This window comes from Equus przewalskii, chromosome 20 (assembly GCF_037783145.1).
Source record: "Equus przewalskii isolate Varuska chromosome 20, EquPr2, whole genome shotgun sequence".
NCBI classification, from domain to species: domain Eukaryota; kingdom Metazoa; phylum Chordata; class Mammalia; order Perissodactyla; family Equidae; genus Equus; species Equus przewalskii.
This window is the reverse complement of record NC_091850.1, coordinates 16,134,591-16,155,510: the sequence shown is the minus strand read 5'-3', so window position 1 is coordinate 16,155,510 and position 20,920 is coordinate 16,134,591. Positions and strand designations below refer to the sequence as shown.

Sequence of the window (20,920 nt, the reverse complement as noted above, 5' to 3'; positions counted from 1 at the left end):
ACAAGCATCCCAGGTAATAATGAGGCACACTCAAACTTGAAGATCACTGGCCAAATAGCATATATTAATATTTTATATTGTGAGACATTTTTGTATAAAATACAAAGTGAATCAATAATGCCAAAAGTAATACTAATGAACAGCATCGACTTGATTACTCCTTTCTGCTTAGGAATCTACAGCTTGTGAGCACAGAGGTGGCACACATTTCTATCCATCCGACATCGTAAGGAAACCAATGTCAAGAGGCCAGTCTTAACAGAAGAATTTTTAAAGCACCTTCTTAAAAACATGAAATAGTACATAGCAAAATAAACTTGTTATTGTTTTTATAGTCCAAGCACAAAAATTCCTCAAAGGGGGGGGCTATTTTTTTTAAAACAAACATTACCAAGTTGGATGAAGCTTTAAAGACTTTCTACTCTATTTTCCTGTAATTTTCAAGTTTTGGTGCCTGATGTTCCCTTCAAAAATGAAAGTAAACTGAAAAAATAACATTTAGTTGTGTCTAGACGTGTTAACACTTGCAAAGGAAGCTGAGGAAGATTCCCAATACTTACATTTTTGGTCCGGTAGAGGAGCTAGGTTGTTCCGGGTGAAAGGAAGGTCCCTGATTTTGGGTCTGTTTGGGGAAAGACGCTGAAAACTTTGTCCTGGAGACAAACATATTTGCATCAGTTATTTGAGACTCAAGTGCAAATATAAAATCCAATGGATAAGAGAATCGTAAAAGTCGTTAGAGATTACTAAATTTAAGACACTTACAACAAAAACAATAATAATAGCTGATGCGGGGTCGGTGAGCCGAGGAGTCGAAAGAAAGATTTCTTAGACTCTCAAGATCTGGCAGTAGTGCTCTTTTATTTAGAGAATAGTGTGGAATAGCATGGGGACAGGACCCATGGGCAGTCAGAGCTTCTGCTGTTGCCCCCGCTGGCATGGGGACAGGACCCATGGGCAGTCAGAGCTGGTGCGTGGGGACAAGACCCACGGGCAGTCAGAGCTCCTGCTGCTGCCCCGAGTTGAGGGTTAGGGCTAAATTTAAGGCATAGGTATATGATTCATCTCTTTACAAGACAAAGGAAAGAACATGAAAAAAGTTAAAATGGTATCAGTGCAGGTGGGGTCTGGTCATTGGGTGATCCCATGACTTTTAGACAAGAATCAAATCGGATTAAGTAAAGGTCAGAAGCCACCACCCTAAATCAGTTACATGAGATTGCCAGACAGCAACCAACTTAAGTTCTTGCTTTCCCCATTAAGAGCTTCTAGGGATAAGGTCTTCTCTCCTCTTCTTCCTGGCACAGAGAGGGAGGCATCTTCACAGATAGAGGTTTCTCTTAGAAATGTAAATGTTTCCCAACAAAGGGGTAAACAAATTCCACTCCTTGGAGCCTGAATCTCATCTGTAGTTTTAAAACTAACCAGCCTAAAAATCCTCATCATAAGCCATTTTAAAATTAAGCAGCCTAAAAATCCTCATCAATAGCTACACATTACTATTATTTCTATTATATGGCAGTCACTGTTTAAATGAAGGAAAAGATTTCAGAAGTCATTTCTTGGATGAACTAGTTTAAATAACATTTTATAAACAAGCACAGTTGGCCACCCACTCTATGAAACATAAAAGTTTGAAAAATTAAAATAGGGCATTAATGCATCACATAGTTGTCAAATCTGTGATGAATGAGCAGGTGATGAATAGGATGTATTCTTGCAGAGCAGTGTTTCTCAATCCTGGCTGCACATAGGAATTATGCGACGAGTTAAAAAAAAATGCTGCGCTGGCTAAACCCCAGATCAATTAAATGAGGATCTCCAGGGTTGGGATAGGGCATCAGAGTGTTATGAGCTCTCAGGTGATTCTAATATGCAGCCAGGACTGAGAATCAGTGACCCAGAAGATGGGAGCTGGGTGCAAGCACCTGGTAGATTGCCATTGTCTAATTTAGACTATAAGCCTCGCTGTGCTGGAGCCCCGCGTACCGGCCCTTGGGAGCCGTTGGGTTAAATTTTCAGGGGTTTTGTGAGCTGGTTGACAGCACACTGGTGGCTTGACATTGGCCATGGTGGAAGTATCTACACCATGGGAATCAGCAAGCACTGATTTTCTCCTGGGGAGCCAGCTATTAAATATTTACCAACACACTACTGATTACAAGAGATGAATGTTCCAAATATCTGAAAATAAAAGAGAGTACACAAAAGTGAAGTCCATTTAAAAAAGTGATCGAATGATATAAGGAACAGCTCAGGCTCCGGGATCTGACAGGATTAGGCTCCCGTGATTCTCAGCTCGGGCAAGCAAACCTCAATTTCCTCATATATAAAATGGTGAAAAGAATTGTATCTGTGTTTTTCAGTGGTCATAAAGATTAAATAGGAGAACAAATGTAAAGCATTTAGCTTCCAGGGTAAACACTCAATAAACATTAGCAGTTATAGTTTTATTCTGTGGAGTACTTAACACAATCTCCTGGACATGGGGCAGGTATTCATTTGACCTTTTGCCTAGTCCCCTAGTGGAACCAGAATCACTATAGTAACACTCATTAAGGGTTTTAGTCTTCTGTTTGGGCGAAGGAATTCTTAACATAAGGGAAAATTTTCAAAAAGCATTAGCCAAGATCCACCTTCCACCTGCTTAGGCGAGTCCAACGGTAGACTTGTAGGGGCAGCCACCTGAGCAGCGTCATCTGATGAAGCTGGAGCAAAATTTCCAGTCTCCTTGGTGGACATTTTGCCATTATATTTTTATTCCTTTGAACTCTGAAGGTCAAATAACTTCCTGAGCGATTATTGTAAAAGGAAACATTCCTGAGTAGAATGACAGTAAACCTTTATCAGTTCAGCCCCTTTTCATCCCTGAATACTTGAGCAAAAATTTGCAAAACTAAGAAATGAGATAATGATAATTATGGATAACGTTTATTGAGCACTTACTATTGTCAAGGACACGGCTAAATGCTATAGGCATAATCTCATTGAATCCTAACAATCACCTTCTCTTGTGAATAGATACTGTTATCAGCCCCATTTTACAAATGAGGACACTGTGGTTTGGGGGAGTTCTCAAATGTGCTCCAGGTCACATAATGGGAAGCCCGAGAGCCTAGGCTCCCACTTAGGCCTGTTTGACCTTAACACCCATGTTATCCTGCCTCCCTAAGAGCCAAAGCAATATTGATAGGATGAGAGAAGTGGGCCCAGAGGGGCTGTGGCAGCGATTTGGGAGGTGGGAGGAGAGTTAAACTTCATTCTACATTGCACTTTGCTCAGGTTTGAAGGACAGGGTGGAGCTGTGCACAGCCCAAAGCTCTCTTATCTGCGCTGCAGGCACCTTTACAGTGTGTCCAGCCTGTGGGGACAGAGTTGAGGCCCACTCGCCTGGAATAAAAAGGCAGGAAAGGTTTTCACAGTTATAGGAAGGAACCAGAAGTGAATGAAAGATTAATAATAATAATAACAAATAAATAAATTCAGCATTCATCTACTGCGTACTCACTGTATTCCTGAGCCTAGGATACAAAGAGGAGGAGGCAAGGGGCTCAGGAGGGGCTCCCAGTATATGTTGGAAAGCAGACAGGTAAACTCGTACTTTTGAAACTCAAGAGTAGAGCTGTGAGGGCATCACAGAGGAGAGCGGGGTCCTGAGAGGTCAAGGTGTCTTGATTCCCATACACCTCGCTCCAATGTCTGCTCCACCACTTCCTAACTATCTCTGTGGCCTTAAGTAGGTGGGCTGACCTCTCTAAGCCTCAATTTCTTCATTTCTAGAATGGGGTAAAAACTCCTCTCCAGCAGTGTTGTTGAAGGGGAAGTACCTAGTTCACTGCCCTAGGAGAGGCTCAACGGGGTGGAGCTATTCTTTTATGATGAACACTAGGAAAGAGCCACACCTCCTACAGAGGTCAGAGTGACTTTCACATAGAAGGTAAGTTTTGAGCTGGTTCTTAAAAGCTTGTAGGACAAGCACAGTGGATAGAACACAAATAACATGGGCAAAGGCGTCATAGAGTGAAAAGGTGTGGGGTTGTCAGGGAATTGAGAGCTATTCCAAGAACTGTTTAAAGGGGATGGGGGAAGAGGATTGAACATGGGAGGTGCAGAAACTGAGAATGGGAAGTGAGGCCAGGCCACGCTGAAGAATCCTGCCTTTGTCCCGGAAAGATGCAAAGCCTCTGCTGGGTTTAAATAGAGGGGTCATGGAATCAGACACACACAGGGAGGAGAGGGCATTGTTCCTAGGATAGTCTAGAAAATTCTGGAGAAGGAAGTTCTCTCTTGAGGGAGAGAGGAAGCCAGCACTTTCTTACTTTCCTTGTGATGGCTTGTAAATAACCAGGCTGGTAGAAAACACCACAGAGCTTTCTGTTCCATTTTCTCTGAAAGCTGCTGGCCATGAATTAAGCTGATGTGCTCCAAATTCCCTCATTAGGATAAGTGCCTCACCCCCCCATCTCTCTCCATCTAGCCCACTGACAGGTCTCAATAAATGTTAAGCAATAATCATTATAGCTAAATGTTCAGGGTTGCTGACGCAAGCACAGGATATCGGCTGCCAGGAATTCAAACAGTAGCACTGCTAGCCCCTATTATTTCTATTAAACCTAGGGCAGGAAAGCAGAAAATACAGAGTTAAGGGGCTATCTAGGTTCCAGTACAATTAACAGTATTCGATTGCTCTACCACGTTAGCTTTCACGTCAAATATGGAAGCTCAGTGTAGAAATCTGCTGAGTTTCAACCCACTTAGACTAACAACTTAAACCACTTAAAGGAACCTTCCCAACTGTGTCCAGAAGCCTCAGTAACTCGAAAAACAATACTTCAAAAAATGTCCACAGAAATAAATCCATAAAGGAGGGCAAATCTTTTTTATTTTTGGAAGGACAATATAGTTTCCAAGAAAATCGCATTGTAAGTAATTGGTAAGCATAGTGACAACTGGACTTTGAGATTTAAAGAGAGAAAGACATTGCCAGGGTGATGCCTTCCTCTTTAGAAGATCTTGATTTAAGTTCTAAATATGTCACTAATTAGCTGGGAGACTTTAAGCAAACCATTTTAACTTCTCTAGGCCACGTGAGCTAGAACTAGAAAGGGCCCCATGAGACAAAATGGTCCCAGCCTCTGTATCCAGAGGGTGAGAAAACTGTGGCCCAGAGAGATGACATGTTTTGCTTTATCAATCAGGGATGCTCCAGGAAAACAGAGACCTCTCTCAGTCTTTGAAACAGAGGGAATTTCATACAGAAAGTTGCTTATACTGGTGATAGAAAAGCAGAGAGGCCAGAGGACAAGGTAGAAGGACAATTTAGAGACAAGCCACAGCAGGAAGATGCAACCACATCTAGCCTGAAAGGATAAGGGGAAGAGGTGGTAAAACCAAGGCCCAGAAGCTGGTGGGAGCCAGAACCAGAGAGTAGGGGCTGTCTAGGAGGAGCTGGTGCCACTCTTGGAGACTCCACAGGAAGCAGAGGGACATTGTGTAGAACTACACCGTTTCCCTCTTTCTCCTGCCCTTACTCTTCTGTGTGCCTCCTAGTACTTGGCCCAAAGCACCTGGAAGCAGCTGCAAGGGAGCCTAGGAAGTGTAGTTCCCTGAGATTCAGCGTAGAGTGGAGGGAAAAGACTAGGTCTGAGAGCAAACAGGCAGTTGACTAGCACATTTACTTAAATTTCATCATCTTCAAAACAAAGGTCATCTCTAGCTTATCTCTAGGGCATAGGGCCTGGCATAGTTTTAAAAAGAAAACCAATGCGTGTGTGTGTGTGTGTGTGTGTGTGTGTGTGTGTTTAGTACGATGTTTAAATCACTGTTCTAAGTAGTTTGCCTGTATCAACTCATTTAATCTTAAAAGCAATCCACAGCCCTATGAATTAGGTATTCCCTCCCATTTTTCAGATGAGGAGACAAAGGCTTAGAGAGATTGAGCAACAGCAAGTAAGTGGCGGAGCCAGAATTTAAACCCCGACAGTGGGCTTTAGAACCCATTTCACCCACTGGAGTATGCCGCCTCCTGATAAATTAGGATGACAGACACTCAATAATCATTTAATAAATGAGTGAATGACTAAGGTGCTTTCCATTGAAAAACCCTATGATCTTGTATCTAAACCTGAGAAGAAAATCAATGCAAAGTCAGTTGCACAATCATTTTAGCAAATCCATATCCCTTAAAGCTCCTTTATAGGCTGAAGATTCTTGGGGGAGTTATCTTATCATGACTCAGTTGCCTAGAATGGCTCCTAGTTATTATCAGCACTCAAGAACATTGGCCAAAAAAAATAAATGCTTTGATAAAGACACAGCTGATTATTTAAGTTTCCCCATGGAGAATTTTGTTTCTGCTTTTCTGCCCCCCCCAGGACCTTTCAAGTTACTTTTCACTGGAAAAGTGAAGCAAATCTTCAAACCAATTTTATTGAATTTCCTTTTATTTCAAATAATATAGGAAGTTTTAGGTGGCTCATGTGACAGAATCTACTAGCTCTCTATCCAATATCTCTTCTCTCCTCTCTCTTAGAAACAAAAATCCAATTTTGGAGGGACAGCCATGTGCCCAGATAAAAGAGTACAATGCTCAGGCTCCCTTGCAGATAGTCATGACCATGTGACTAAAGTTTTGGCCCATGAGATGTAAGCAGACATACGGGACTTATGGGAGATGACTTCTTAATGAGAGCTGATTCAGCTGAGAGCCATTCATCTCATTCCCTCTCTCCACTTCCTTTCTCCTGCTCTGTCAGCCATTATGGACTGTGAAATAACCTGAAGGATGGAAGCCATATGTTAAGCTGTGAAGCACACAGATGGGAGGAACCTGGCTCTTGGGTGATCATGGGGCCACCAAGCACCCGGGAACCACCTACTTCCAACTTCTTTCATATGAGAGCAATAAACTTCTACATTGCTTAAACCTCTCTTACTTTGGATTTCTGCTACAGGCAGCTGAACCCAATCCTAACTGATAACAGAAATACAGCCAATGGTTGTCTTGGGAACAGAAAAAAACAAGACTTTCAAAAATTTCAAAAGATTTTCAAAAGAGAGGGTATTAGCCAGGACAGGACTAACTCCAGAAAGCAGACTGGGTCAAGGCCCTGGAGGCCACTAAAGTGACAAAAGATGGCAGACCAATATCTTTCCTTCCTTATCCTTCCGCGGAACAAAAGTGAAAACATTACCCATGCCGCCAACGAAATGGTTCAGTGTTTTGTGGAGGAAGTAAAATCTTGAGTGGAGTTTTTCTCAAGCACTAGGAAATAGCCTTCATGTGCTTATCCATATTTATCCTGTGCTTAAATGCATATGAATATGGAGGGAAGCCATACTCTACCTCACAGGCTTGAGACACCAGGCACACATAAGAGAGTGAGGAGAGCCAGACTCGTGCTGCATATTAAACAGGACAGAATGTTTCCTATTTCCAAAGATATATGGCCCTCCTCCACTTCTTAAAATACACATAGCCCTCTTCGTCTTTCATTCTTCTACTTTTGGCAGAAATATGAGTTCAAGAAATGTATCATTTTTTCCTCTTAACCCTAGCATAAGGAAAACAACAACACATTGATAAAGAACTGACACTCCACGGAGAGATGTTAGAGAGTGGTATGGACTGGGCTGGATGGGGGATAGTGATGTCTACGTGGTGTCCAAGGGGATAATGGTCACTCAGATCCGGGCAGTTATTGCCAAGTGGCATTTGGGTCCTGTGGTGCCAAACTTTTCAATTTCTCCAGAGAAGCTGGAATTTTATATTTTTGGGTAAAACTTTATGATTTTTAAATATTAGCAATTAATTCACTTAAAAATAAAGCAAGAGACGCAGTAATGAACTTATTTTGGAAGGCTGTTTTGTAGCCTCTGCTTTAGAACAATGGTTTCCAGTCTCTGGTGTGCATCAGAATCACTTGTGCACCATTTAAAAAAATAAAAATAAATTTTTCAGGGCGATGCATTTATTTTAAAAGGGGAGAAATAGATATATATTGCTTGTATGTGTATAAACATATAAATTCTTTAGTGTGATACATCTATCTAAAAGGGGACTATATATACATATGTATACATATTTCATGTATAGATATGTGTATAAAGTATTTTTGGAAGGATAAACAAAAAATCAATGCCATTGGTAGCTTTGGATGAGGGGCACTGGATAGCTGGGGGAAGAGGCAGGAAGGAGAGTTGCCATGTAGCCCTTTGGTGTGTGTGGAGACTTGAATCCTAAATGCTTGGTTGTCTTCTCTTCCTACACGTAGATAGAAGGCATTGCCATTTTCCCTCCTCCCTCACCAAGATTTTGCTTTGGTAGGTCTGGAGTGGAGATTGAACACCTGATTTAAGAACAAACAATAAAACAGACAAATCAACCCTTCATAGGTAATATTGCCACGCACTCCTGGTTAAGAATCCTTGCTAGTGGAAAAAGTAATATTTCTGCTCTAATCTGCCAGTTATCACACATATTTTCTGGGAAGATAAGGCACATACTTTTACTTGATGATTGCTCTCAGGATGAAAAAGCAGAATGCGTCCATAGCCCGGAAATCTTGAATCCAGTGGATTCAAGGAAAAAAGGGGGCCCATTTTGTTCTGGCCCTGTCATCCAGGCTATTGTCACTCCAGGTCCCAACCCAGAACTGTATGAGACTTTTTTTCCTGAGGAAGATTAGCCCTGATCTAATATTTATTGTCAATCTTCCTCTTTTTTAGCTTGAAGAATATTAGTCCCGAGCTAACATCTGATCCGAACCTGCGAATTCAGGCTGCTGAAGCAGATGCACCGAACATTACCACTATGCCAGGCCACAAGGCCAGCCAGAGACATTTCCTGTCTGGAGCCTGCCAGGAAAGAGGAAGAAGGAAGCAAGAACATTACCTGATGATGGATTATGTAGATAAGGAAGGTGTGGTGGCCCTGAGACCTCCTGGTGACTGGACCTGCTGGCGAGCAATCTGTCTAGCAGCTTATCAGAAGAAGACACAGTCCCAGTTTTGTAGAGCACCTGATTAGAATCACCTTTCCAGGGGTTATCTGGCAATGCCTGGCAGCCAGTTCTGTTATTCAATAAATCCTGCTCACTTCGACTTTTCTGAGATTGCTGGGCCATATGATGAGTACCAGAGCTCAGGCCGACATGGGAAGTGGCCCCCTGGGAGGTTGTTAGGAAGTTATTGCCCATGGTGATGGGTGGGAGACTCTGCGTTCTGATTGGTGGAAGCCCTTTCCGAGCCAGAGGCTTCTTTTCTGGCAAGAGATATTTTGAATTCTCTGAGGTCCTCTTCTTAAAGTCGACCATAGCCACCTGATTACCAGGCCGTTCTTGGCAGTTGGTATCCACGATGCTGTCAAAGGTGGTGATGATGTCATCAACTTCCGAAGGTGTGCTCCCCACTGAGTCGGTCCCTGCTATGATCCTTCTGATAGGCTCTCTGCTCTTCTTTTTTGTTCTTGCAGAAGATTTGGTTGAGCATGCTGAACCGACCCTCCTTCTTCTGGGGTCTACTGTTCTCGGAAGGAAGGGGTTGAGCAGACTCTGTTCTGTGGGAATATAAAATAACAAGGATGCTATGTGAGCATAGGAAGTGGAGACAGCACCATGAACCCAACAAAATACTTCCCTCTACTCCATCTGCTTGAGCAAGTTGTCTTAGATCATCCAAAGACACCCCAAAGCCATCTCAAGTCAAAGGTGATGTGCAAGAACTCGCTACACCCTTGGCAATCCCCTTCCTTGCCATGGTCCGTCTCAGCCCAATAAGAACATTTCTTAGCCGGATTCCTCTTGCTTCCTCAGGAACCGTTCTTTCAAAATTTACCCCTAGATAATGTTTTCAGCAGGGGATAAACCAAGCTGAAAGTAGCTTAAAGCATTACTATTCTGACTTCTTAAGGACAATCAGTAGGAATGTAAACTTTAAGCAAAAGAGATGAAGGCCAAGGGTTGAGTTCAGTAGAAATGGTGGAGGTTGCAGAGGTGGGGGAGTGTGGCTTGAGGCTTTCTCTGAAAGGGATCCCAGGAGCCCCGGGCAGAGCGCTGACATTATCCACCTCAGGAAGCCTGCCACTTTAGGCTTCTTGTGTGTTCGTTGTTTCCTTTTCAGTTTTTACTAAATTTTCTATTGAAAAATATTTTAAAAATAGTATACTAAAGGAAGTCAAGGAAAGAAGCTTTTGTCTGGGCTCGAGCTGCAGAAGAGGAAGTGTGTATGCCAGAGGTCGGGTGTGGCTGCCGAAGAGAAGTGAGCGATGCCCAATGGGCAGGCAAATTCTAAAGCAAGAAAGGTCAGCAGTTGTCCGGCTGGCTCTTCTTTTGTGGAGAGTTTCCCTGAGGCACTAATCTGTTTTTGTTCCTTGGAAAATTCTGTTATTCTCTTTTGAGGCCACAATTGACTTAATGCTTTCTGTGGTATGAGTTAATGATGAAACCTGACCCATGTGTATGCCCTAAAAGCCAGACTGCAGCATTACTCTTTGGCGTGAGATATTGTACTCTGTAATTTGAAAAACATCACCACTTATTTTGGTTTCATATAATGAATGTTTTCTCTGCAGGTCACACAGTGCATAATTGAATCTTTATTCCTACGATGTATTTTTATCTTCCTTCTTTCACCTTCCAATAGGCTTTTTGAAATATTCAACAGAGCTTCTGAACTCCTAATACTACCAGACAGAACCCCTGGGGATCTCGAACATTCTGTCACGTTTCTCTACACAGAATACGCCCCTATGCTAATTCATGCTGCTTCAGCATCTTCTACACTCTATCTTCTGCTCTTGTTATAGGTTGTGATTTAGGCCAGTGGGTCTAAAGTGTGGTCCACTAAATCCCAGGGGCAGGGTCCCTGACAGTCTTTCAGGGGTTTCATGAGGTTAAAACTATGTTCATAATAATTACCAGGATGTTATTCATCTTTTTTGCTGAGCTGCCTTTTGTACCAACGTGTGCAATACAGATAGTGGGTGAAACTAGCACCAATCAAGGCAGTAGCATCAATGGACTTGCATTAAAAAATTGTCATTTGACTTAATAATGTCCAATGTTAACTTTATTAAATATTGAGCCTCAAATACACATTTTTTTTTACAAAATAGGAAGTACTCATAAGCAATTCTACTACATACTGAATTATGATGGTTGTCTTGAGGTAAACCACTTGTGCCAGCTGAACTAGATACTTTTTTTCACAGAACACCATTTTTATGACTTACAGACAGACTATGGTTATTTGGAGTTAGGAATTTGAAGAAATTTTCTCAAAAATGAACTAAGTGAGCCTGTCATTTCAAGGTAAACAATTGACAGTAATTGTTGCCAATGACAAAAGTTTAGCTTTCAAGTAAAAATTAGAATTTTATAGGGGCTGGCCCCGTGGCCGAGTGGTTAAGTTCATGCGCTCCGCTGCAGGCGGCCCAGTGTTTCGTTGGTTCGAATCCTGGGCGCGGACATGGCACTGCTCATTGAACCACGCTGAGGCAGTGTCCCACAGGCCACAACTAGAAGGACCCACAACGAAGAATATACAACTATGTACTGGGGGGCTTTGGGGAGAAAAAGGGAAAAAAAAAATTTAAAAAAAATTTGAATTTTACAAAGCTCATATGCACACTGTCAGCTTGACAGCTTCCTGATACACAAAGGTTTTTCTGATAAGATCAGTGGTGATATCAACAAATGTGATTTTTTGATATTGTATAATGAAATGTGTCATTTGGAAGATACTCATGACTAACTGAACCAATATTTTCCTAATGAGCAAAGCAAGATGTTACAAAATCATGCATGGATATAAGACCTATTTAAAGTGCAAGATTGACTAATGAATTTTAATGTAACAGAGTCCAAATATTTCATTGATATGGTGACAGAGTTCACATTGTAACTAACCTTTAGGAAACTACTACTTGTTAAGTTTGGTGTAATATCAAAGGAAAAGTATCACAATTTTCTGAAAAGGCTATTGAAATATTCCCTTTTCAACTACATATTTATGTGAGGCCAGATTGTTTTCATATACTTCAATCAGCACAACATATTACAATAGATTGAACGCAGAAGCAGAGGTGGGAATCCAGCTGTATTCTATTAAGCTTCTATTAAGATATCAAAGAGATTTGCAAACAATGTAGAACAATGCTGCTCTTCTCCTTAAATTTCCTTTCGGTTTTGAAGAATAGGTTATTTTTAACTAAAAATATAGTATTTATGTTAACATGTAAACGTAATGGGTTTATTATTAATTTAAATGAATAACTAAAATATTTTATTAAAAATTTCTTAGTTTTAGTTTCTAATGCCGTAAATATTGATGGGTGTAACTCACATGAACAAAAGGAGTTTGGGGTCCTCAATAATTTTCGAGAGTGTGCAAGAGTCCTGAGAAGAAAAAGTTTGAGAACTGCTGGTTTAGGCAAAAAGAAGATTAAGAGAACATGGTATAAAGGAAAGGGGAAAGGGAGAAAAAGGAAAGAAGGATTAAAATCCAGTAACTGTTAGGCTGATGGATTCAGGCTACTGCTATCATTTTGCTCCACAGAGTTGAGAACACATTACTACGTGTTAAATAATGGCAAACACAATTATTAAGTTATTGCTGGTTTTGCACATCAGCAATTAAAAAAATTTCACCCAATTTTATAAATCTCTGAGAGGAAGAAAAAAATGAGTGCCTCCTGGTGCGCTCACCTGCTCTCTTGGGAGAGGAGTTTGACACAGGCCGTGTGGCCGCAGTACAGGGCGTAGGCCAGGGGCGTGCTCTCATTGATGTCGCGCAGGTTGCTGTCGATGCCCAACTCCAGCAGTGACTGCACACAGTCTGCCTTCCCTGCAGCTGCGGCCCAGTGCAGGGGTGTCCTGGGGGACCATGTGGGAACAACACAAGTCTGAGCACATGAATGGTACAGGCTGCTTAGCTGGCAACAGCTCCTGCTCAAAGTCAGGTCATGGCAGGGAAAACTTGTTGCTATTTATAGCATGGAAAGAGTATAGACTAAATGGGGCTTGAGGGTGATGGTGTACATGTGGAGGGGTCTTTCCTCTAGCTCTGAGTATTCTCTGCCCTTTCGCTTTCTCTGGTCTTTCTGAGAATTTTCTAGAAGAGGAAGTGGTGGTAAAAGGTATGAAAAATTTTAGGTTCTTTATACATAGTGCCAAACCACCTTCTAAGACGATTGACTCCATTCATCCTCCTACCAGCTATGTCCCTATTCCTTTCCTAATATTGAGTGTCATTACCATCTTTAAAAGTCTTTGCCAAGTGGCAGTCAAAATGACACTTCGGTGTTGCTATCTTTTGCATTTCTTTAATTAATAGTGAGGTTGAACTTTTGAAATATATATTTGTTTGACATTTGAGTTTCCTTATTGAAATGACTCTTAATAAAGTGTACTTTCTCCATTTTTCTACTAGACTGATAATTTTTCTTACTAATCTATAGAGCTCTTTATATATTAAAGGTATCAATCTTTTATAGGTTATGTTTACACAAACATTTTCTCTCATTTGTTACTTGACTTTTAATTTTTAGTGATTTTCCATAAAATTAAAAAAAATAATCTCATTTAATTCCCACTTCATTTTTTGTTTCTTTCATGATTTTATGCTTACAAAGTTCTTCATCAGCCAGAGGGTAGATAAATATTCATCAGTATTTAAATCTTTATTACACTGTAAAATCAGTATTTTCTTATGAAAATGGAGGAAAAAAAATCACCAGAGACTGGGAGAAAATATTTGCAAATTGCATATCAAACAAAGGCCTTATGTTCAGAGTATGTAAAATCTTTCAAAATAGAACAATAAGAAAATCAAGCCAACTAAAAAAATTGGCACAAGCTCAGAACATACACTTCATCAAAGAAGATGTATGACTAGTAAATAAGCACATGAAAAGGTGCTCAATAACATTTGTCATCAGGGGAAAGCAAATTGAAACCACACTAAGATAGCACTACATACCTATCAAAGTGGCCAAGACTAAAAAACAAAACAAAGCAAAAATCCTAGCAATATCAAATGCCACTGAGGATAAGGAGCAACTAGAACTTTCATACATGGCTGGTGGGAATGCAAAATGGTATCAGCCACTCTGGAAAACAGTTTATCAGTTCCTTCTATAGTTAAACACATACTTACCATATGACCAAGCAATCTCACTTCTAGATGTTTAACTAGAAAAATGAAAACTTATGTTCACACAAAAAACTGTACATGAATGTTTATAGTAGCATTATTCATAATCACCCCAAAATTGGAAACAACCCAATGCCCTTCAAAAGGTGAATGAATAAACAAACTGTGGTTCATCCATACAGTGGAATACTACTCAGCAATAAAAAAGAACAGGCTACTGATATGTGGAACAACATAGACGGATCTCAAATGCACTCTGCTAAGTGAAATAATTCAGCCTCAAAAGATTACACACTGCATATTTCCATTTCCATGGCATTCTGGAAAAGGCAAAACTGTAGAGAAGAGAACTAATCAGTGGTTGCCAGATCTTAGAGATGGGAAAGTACTGGACTACAAAGGGACAACCTGAGTTGACACCGGAGTTGATAGAATTGTTCTGAATCTTGTTTGTGGTGGTTACATAAATCTACGCACGTGTTAAAACTCATATAATTGTACACCCCCAAAAAGTAAGTTTTACTGAATGAAATAAAAAGAAAACCAGTGTTTTCTTCTAGATTTATTTGCATCAGAAAAAACCCCTGCATGCACATGTGTCTGTATGTGTATTTTGAAGTGTGTGGTGAGCTGTGGAGCCAAGGGGACTGTTTTTCCGATTACATAGCCAACTTTCTCGACACCATTTATTAACGTGGCAGGGCCATATTTTGAAATCCTGACCTATATGCATATTTTTCTGTCCTTCCTCTTTCCCCGTTTAATGAGGCAGCTGACATCGTGCTCAACCTCAGGGCAGTGATGTAGCAGAGCAGGTAAGAGAAATAGTGTTTTTCTGTCTCCGAAGAAAGCCAAGCCCAGAACCGAGAGCAGATTTGGAGCAAAGTAGTCCGCCAACAGTAGAAAGGGGCCCCTCTCAGCTGTCAAGGCAGACAAGATAAGTGGTGATAAAGGAGCAGAGAAGACCACTCGACGCAAGAGCCAAGGGGCCCAGAACTTTGCTTCCTTGGCAGAGCTGCTGGGAAGTGGGAGGCGGGGATGTCTGCATGATGTGTTTAGGCAATGGGACCAGAGGAAGTTAAGGAGGGGCGCAGGGCAAGATGACATACCTATAAATGGGGTTTCCCTTGAAGGGAAAGGCTAATCTTCCATAGGATCAACACTGGCGTAGGAAAAGAGGACATGGAGGGCCTCTTCTTGGCCTCTTGCTGAGGCCTGAACCCTAGGAAGAAGGGCATTCCTGAGAGAGCCAAGTGGTCTCTCAGACATGGAGGCCACCTGTGGAATGGACAGAGAAGGGCTCAGTTGGGGCTATCTGTGAAGGAGCTTGGGCCTTAGTATTTGGAGTGGAGCCATGTGCACGATATGGCCAGAGTCCCCATGCCTAGATTGTGTCCTCTGTCAATCCAACCTTCTCCTCCTCATGTTATGCCATACGCAGCAATTTGAGAACACTTAATAGGACCATATATTTTTTTCAATCTAGTGATCAATCATATTGCTTCTTTGAATATGTGGCAGATATGATTTATTCCATCCCACATGAGAGAGGCCTTGCCAGACAATATTTATTATGAAACAAGATGAAGCACCAGCCAGATTATGGCCTCCTGTTGAGAAAATAAATTGCCAATAAATTAAGTAGATGGAGGGTTGGACATCAATCTAGTCAGGGTTACTAACACGTGACAATTCATTTTGGAGCATGGTGAAATACTTCTTTACAACGATTGCTAAGACTGTTTTAGTTCTTCTGACCATCAACATGGAAAAACAGGTCCAGAAGAACAGGGAGAAAACTTAAATTATCTTGCCAAGGAGCAAGGAGAGCATATAGATAACTTTTAATAACACACATGGAGCCTTTGTGGGCAATCTGTAGAATCCAGTTTCCAGTTACTGAAGCTGTAGTTCTTTTCTTATCTTTAAGCTCAGGATTTTCCTGCAAACACAGCAGACTGGTCTCAGCTATCACAGTGAGGGCTGGAGGGTCACGACCCATGAGCCGGAAGAATTCATCAGAGATGAGCAATGGTCTGAGGAGGTGATCTCTGGATGTCAGGAGATGATGGGTACCAGAATGCAGTGTTGGTTGAGGTATCAGTAGCCGAGGAATGATTTATGAACATGTAAATATTCCCTAGAGAATTCTCAGAAATATTTCGGGAGGAGAACTTGATAAAAGACTGTCCTTCCTGAAGACAAATGAGTTGGGTATTAAAAGAAAGTGTGTCCTCCTAACTGATGAAATTTGAGACATTTAAGCTGTGTAAGCTACTTCTGGGTTATATGTTCCATGCCATCAATCTTAGGCTTGTACCACCATGTTTTAAATACCACAGATTTACGAAGTGTTGTAATATCTAGGAGGATGATGAGTTCCCCCATATTTTCCCTCTCTCTCTCTCTCTTTTTTTTTTTTTTTAGCATTGCCTTATTTTTCTTCCCTTTCTCTCCACTCGGAAAAAGAAGAAGAAAAGGTAAGTCACAATTATTGTAAATGCTTAAAGCACTAAAATCTATGAAAATTTTGAAAAATTCTACTATAAACACAAGCTTATAGTCTCAACATGAAGGTACAGTTGCATAATGCAGAAAATATGAAACAAAATAGAGGGCGGGATTTGCTCCATGCCTGAAACATACGGGTTGAGCTTTGGAGCAGGAACTAGACTTTCTGTGAGACTTTGCTTCCCTGTGAACCCTCATAAGATCCTATCTTTTGCACGTTTTTTCTCCCCTTGGGTCTTTCTCCCCTGAGGCCTGGGGAACTGGATTTTCTTCGCTAAGTGTGTGATAATACAAAATGAGAAATATTCTATTCAGAGCTGGTTCTAGAAGTATTCTGAAGTAGGCAAACTTTTCTCCAGGCTTCCTTTCTTAAATGTGTTCCTTTCTTCTCTTTTTGGATCATTTACCTTTTCTCCTCATGTAACCGAAGTCCTTCTACTGTCTTACCTGGTCGGGTAACAACATCTGTTCTTTGGAAAAGGTCTGCTTTCAATGACACACTTCCATTTTAATGAAAGTTATCATTAACTGTCTCCAGCTTCTGAAACTTGTGTGGAACCCAAGAATTTTTTCCCATGTGTTACAATGACTTCAGGCATCAGGGAGTAGGAGATGCTTCTTGGGGTATCTAAAATCGTGAGAAGTGGATGGCTAATTTTGTACTTCAATAGAAGAGGGTGAAAAGACCATACATGGTGTACAAGGCTTATACCTATTCTCATTAGTCTTTGTTGTTATATTAGGCCTACATTTCCATTGAGTCAATGCCTAACCCAAGCAAAGGTTAGATAAGCATTGGAATTAAAAAGCTCTCAAAGTTTATTATGGATGAAGGGCATGATATGTGAAAAGCTTGATGTTTGGAAGAAAAGGGTACAAATCTTCCTTTAGTTGCCAACTCCCTCTGAGGTAAGTCTCTTCACCTTTCTGGACCCAGCTTCCTTTTCTATGCCAATACATCTTTAATGATTGAAAAAAACCAAACAAATCGATAAGGTCACATCTAGTTCTGAATACAAAGCCTCTGTTATGCTTTTGTCTGGATAACAAGAACTTGTTGACTTTGTGACATAATCCAGGAATGAAGAAAAAAATAAGACTTACTGTTAAGAACATAAGTGCATATAGCAGGAAGCTGATACACAGAAAGCCTTCTGAGAACCCTGGGGATGTTTAGCAAAAAGTGGAAAATCTGACAGTACTGCACAGTCACAGCGTGTCTCTCTACAACAATGATTTTTCCTGCCCTGACTAAAATAGAGCAGTTTTTATTGTCACAGCACACGTGTAAATATTACTGGCAGTAAGGATATAGTCATATAGGATAACTCCTTAAACATGTTCTTTATTTTGAGATTAACATTTGGAGGAGATATGTGGGAGTTCCCCCCACTTTCTGAGTTGCCATGGATACCTGTCGTCCACATCCAGAGCCTGCAGGTTACACTCAGGGACTCTTGCCAGTTCGTTAATAATGTCACAGAAACCTGCTGCCGCGGCGATGTGCACACATGTCTTCCCACTCTCATCATCGTAGTTGATTATGGCTGGACCCTGGTGATGGCTCAGAATGATGGAACACAGAATTCTATTTCCACTCTGGAAAACAGGGTCAAAGAAAGCTCATTATGTATAACCCAGTGCTCTTCCCTGTCTATGCATGCTAAGATAAAAATACAAAGTAGAACGATGCAAAAAAAAAAAAAAAAAAAAAGAAAGAAAGAAAAGAAAATACATTCTCTAGAAATACTCCAACAAATTTCCACTTGTCTCAAGTGCCTGCAGGGATTTCTGTCTTCCATAAGAGCTAAATTGTCTTCTATAATTAGCGAACTAAGGAGGACTTCTATGAAATACAGGTAGAATTGACTGACATCAGAGCCAGCAGGACGCATGAGCCACCTAGACAACAACTTGCTCATTAAGTCTGTTTGTTCTGTTTCCTCTCTTGCTGAGAAACTGGCAGAGTTCATTTTAACGTTAACAAAATGACTATGATGAGTACTGACCGGTGGTGTGGCAACTAAAATGATCCAATAATGCTCATATTGCTATAAATTGCTTTCAATTTAATCACAGAAAATTCTTTGTGAAAGGAAATGGGTCATAATGAAGTAGCTGATCAATAAAGAGATAAAAAAGTATGAGAAGGAAAGAACTTCAGGCAATCATCTAAGTTGGGTCCATCTGTACAGGTCTACAATAAGCCTTTTTTTTTTTTTGAGGAAGACTGGCCCTGAGCTAACATCCGTGCCCATCTTCCTCTACTTTGTATGTGGGACGCCTACCACAGCATGGCTTGATAAGTGGTGCCATGTCTGCACCCGGCATCCCAATCAGCGAACCCGGGCCGCAGAAGCGGAGTGCACAAACTTAACTGCTATGTCACCAGGCTGGCCCCTATAATAAGCTTTTTATCTTATCTTTGAAGGGAGGCTATTTTACACTCTTTTTGGTAACCTGTCCCAGCCTTAAAAGCCACCAGCTCCTCCCTGAGAGTGTCCTACATCTCTTCAGCGTGTATGAATAAGTAAATACGAAGCATATTATTGGTGTTGAATACCTTTCATTGGACTGAAAAATCAAGAAATGCTGCATAAATATTTGGACTTAAGATGACAATCAGTCTTCAATGGCCCATAAAAAAAATTCTGCCTTTATATTATACAATGGAAAGCCTTATCTTTCAGATTTCTCCTGCTATCTGTGGAAAGATTAGAAAACAATCCAAATAATTCATTAGCATTTTAATTTTCTCAACTTGTCCATAGAGAGACCTTATAACTCCACGAACACGGTCTTATGGGCAGAAAGGAGGTCCCTAGGAGGCTTGACGAGCAGAGTAAGGAAATAAGAGAGACCCTGTCATTCCGGGAACCAGCAGCTGGGCCATGTGCCAGGCTCAGGGACCCTGGGAAAGAGGAGAGAGCTGGATTTTTAAAAAGCTGCAATTCTGATATACTCCAAATGCTGTTCAAAAGTCACTTCATAATAAATTTTCCCATATCAAACTTCCTGTTGGTATGCTTCCCACTGTGTTGTCTCTAGTTGTTTGAGCCCAGGGCTGTCCTAGAACCTCTGAGTCAGTTTTCACAGTTCTGTGGAACAGCACCTGCTAGCTTTCCCTTTCCCTCTTCCTTTCCCTCCCTGCTGTCTGTTTGCACGTACGGCTCTCCGGATATCTCATTACTCAGCCTGCCACTGGATTCACAATGAACGCTTGCACAGTGAGCCCTCGAGTGTGCTCCTACTGTATCAGGGGACAGCAGCTGACGCCAGTCCTGAAACCTCTTGTGGGACCAAGGGCCAGGGGCATTTGAAGTTCTCAACTTTGAGCCCCGGAAGAATGTTGAGTGGGTGTTAAATGCTAAAACCAGGGCCAGCTACCTAATTTGTGGGGTCCAGGGCAAAATGAAAATGTGGAGCCCCCTGTTCATATGACAGGGAAAGAATTTATTCCTTTTTTCTGTGGTATCTCTCTCGACATGTCATGGTGATTTTTATTTGTTATTTAGTGTTGTGCTCCCTTAGGCTGGGGATTCTCACCTTGAACACAAACTCTCACAGGTTCCCAGGGCCCCTTCTTGCAATTTAGTACATGCTCGATCCTGACCCTTTCCCAGTCTGGGCCCAGGCCTCTGCCAGGGTGCAGAGAGTCTGTCCCAGGGAGGCAGGGAGGTGGGACTGTGTGAGCTGAGGCTCCAGTGTCCTAACAGACGTCATTTACAAAACACAAACTCAAAGATACAATTATTGAGAATTTCTGGATGGCAGCCATGGAGCATTATACCCCAAGAACAGGGCTCTCTTCTGAGCATGGGACCCTCTGTACCACTACTGGTTGCTTGCTCATAAAGCAGGCCTGCTACAACCTTTTTCCTTCTTTTCTTCTTACCTTCCCTCTTACCTCCCCTTCCTCTCTCTATCCTTCTCTTGTCTAACAATGACTTTTAAATAATCTGGATCAATTGGTTAAGTTCTATGGCATGCCTGTCAGTAGAAGTTGGCCACACTAAACACATCTAAGCTTTCATGCCTGCTTTATCAACTTTTCCAAGATTCTTTCACCTGGTGTTACTTACACATATTTTGAAGGGGGCTAAAACACATTTGAAGCAATCAACAGACTCCCTCCCTTTTAAAAAGCACTAGCCATTTGAGAAGAAAAGCAGAAGCAAAAAGAGTGTCAGCTCAATGAATTTATTTACAGTTTCCTGGAAGAGTAAAGAAATTCAGGTTGCCAAGGTTATTCAAAGGG

General features: G+C 41.3%; 1 protein-coding gene across 1 annotated transcript in view; it reads right to left on the bottom strand.

Annotated features, from left to right (window-relative positions):
* ANKRD55 (ankyrin repeat domain 55) overlaps positions 1–20,920 on the bottom strand; it is a 96,274-nt gene that overhangs the window by 2,244 nt on the left and 73,110 nt on the right. The window contains 5 exon segments of the mRNA XM_008515876.2: positions 561–653; positions 8,894–9,395; positions 9,397–9,556; positions 12,705–12,872; positions 18,077–18,261. Coding sequence (XP_008514098.1) covers positions 561–653; positions 8,894–9,395; positions 9,397–9,556; positions 12,705–12,872; positions 18,077–18,261 — 1,108 coding nt within the window.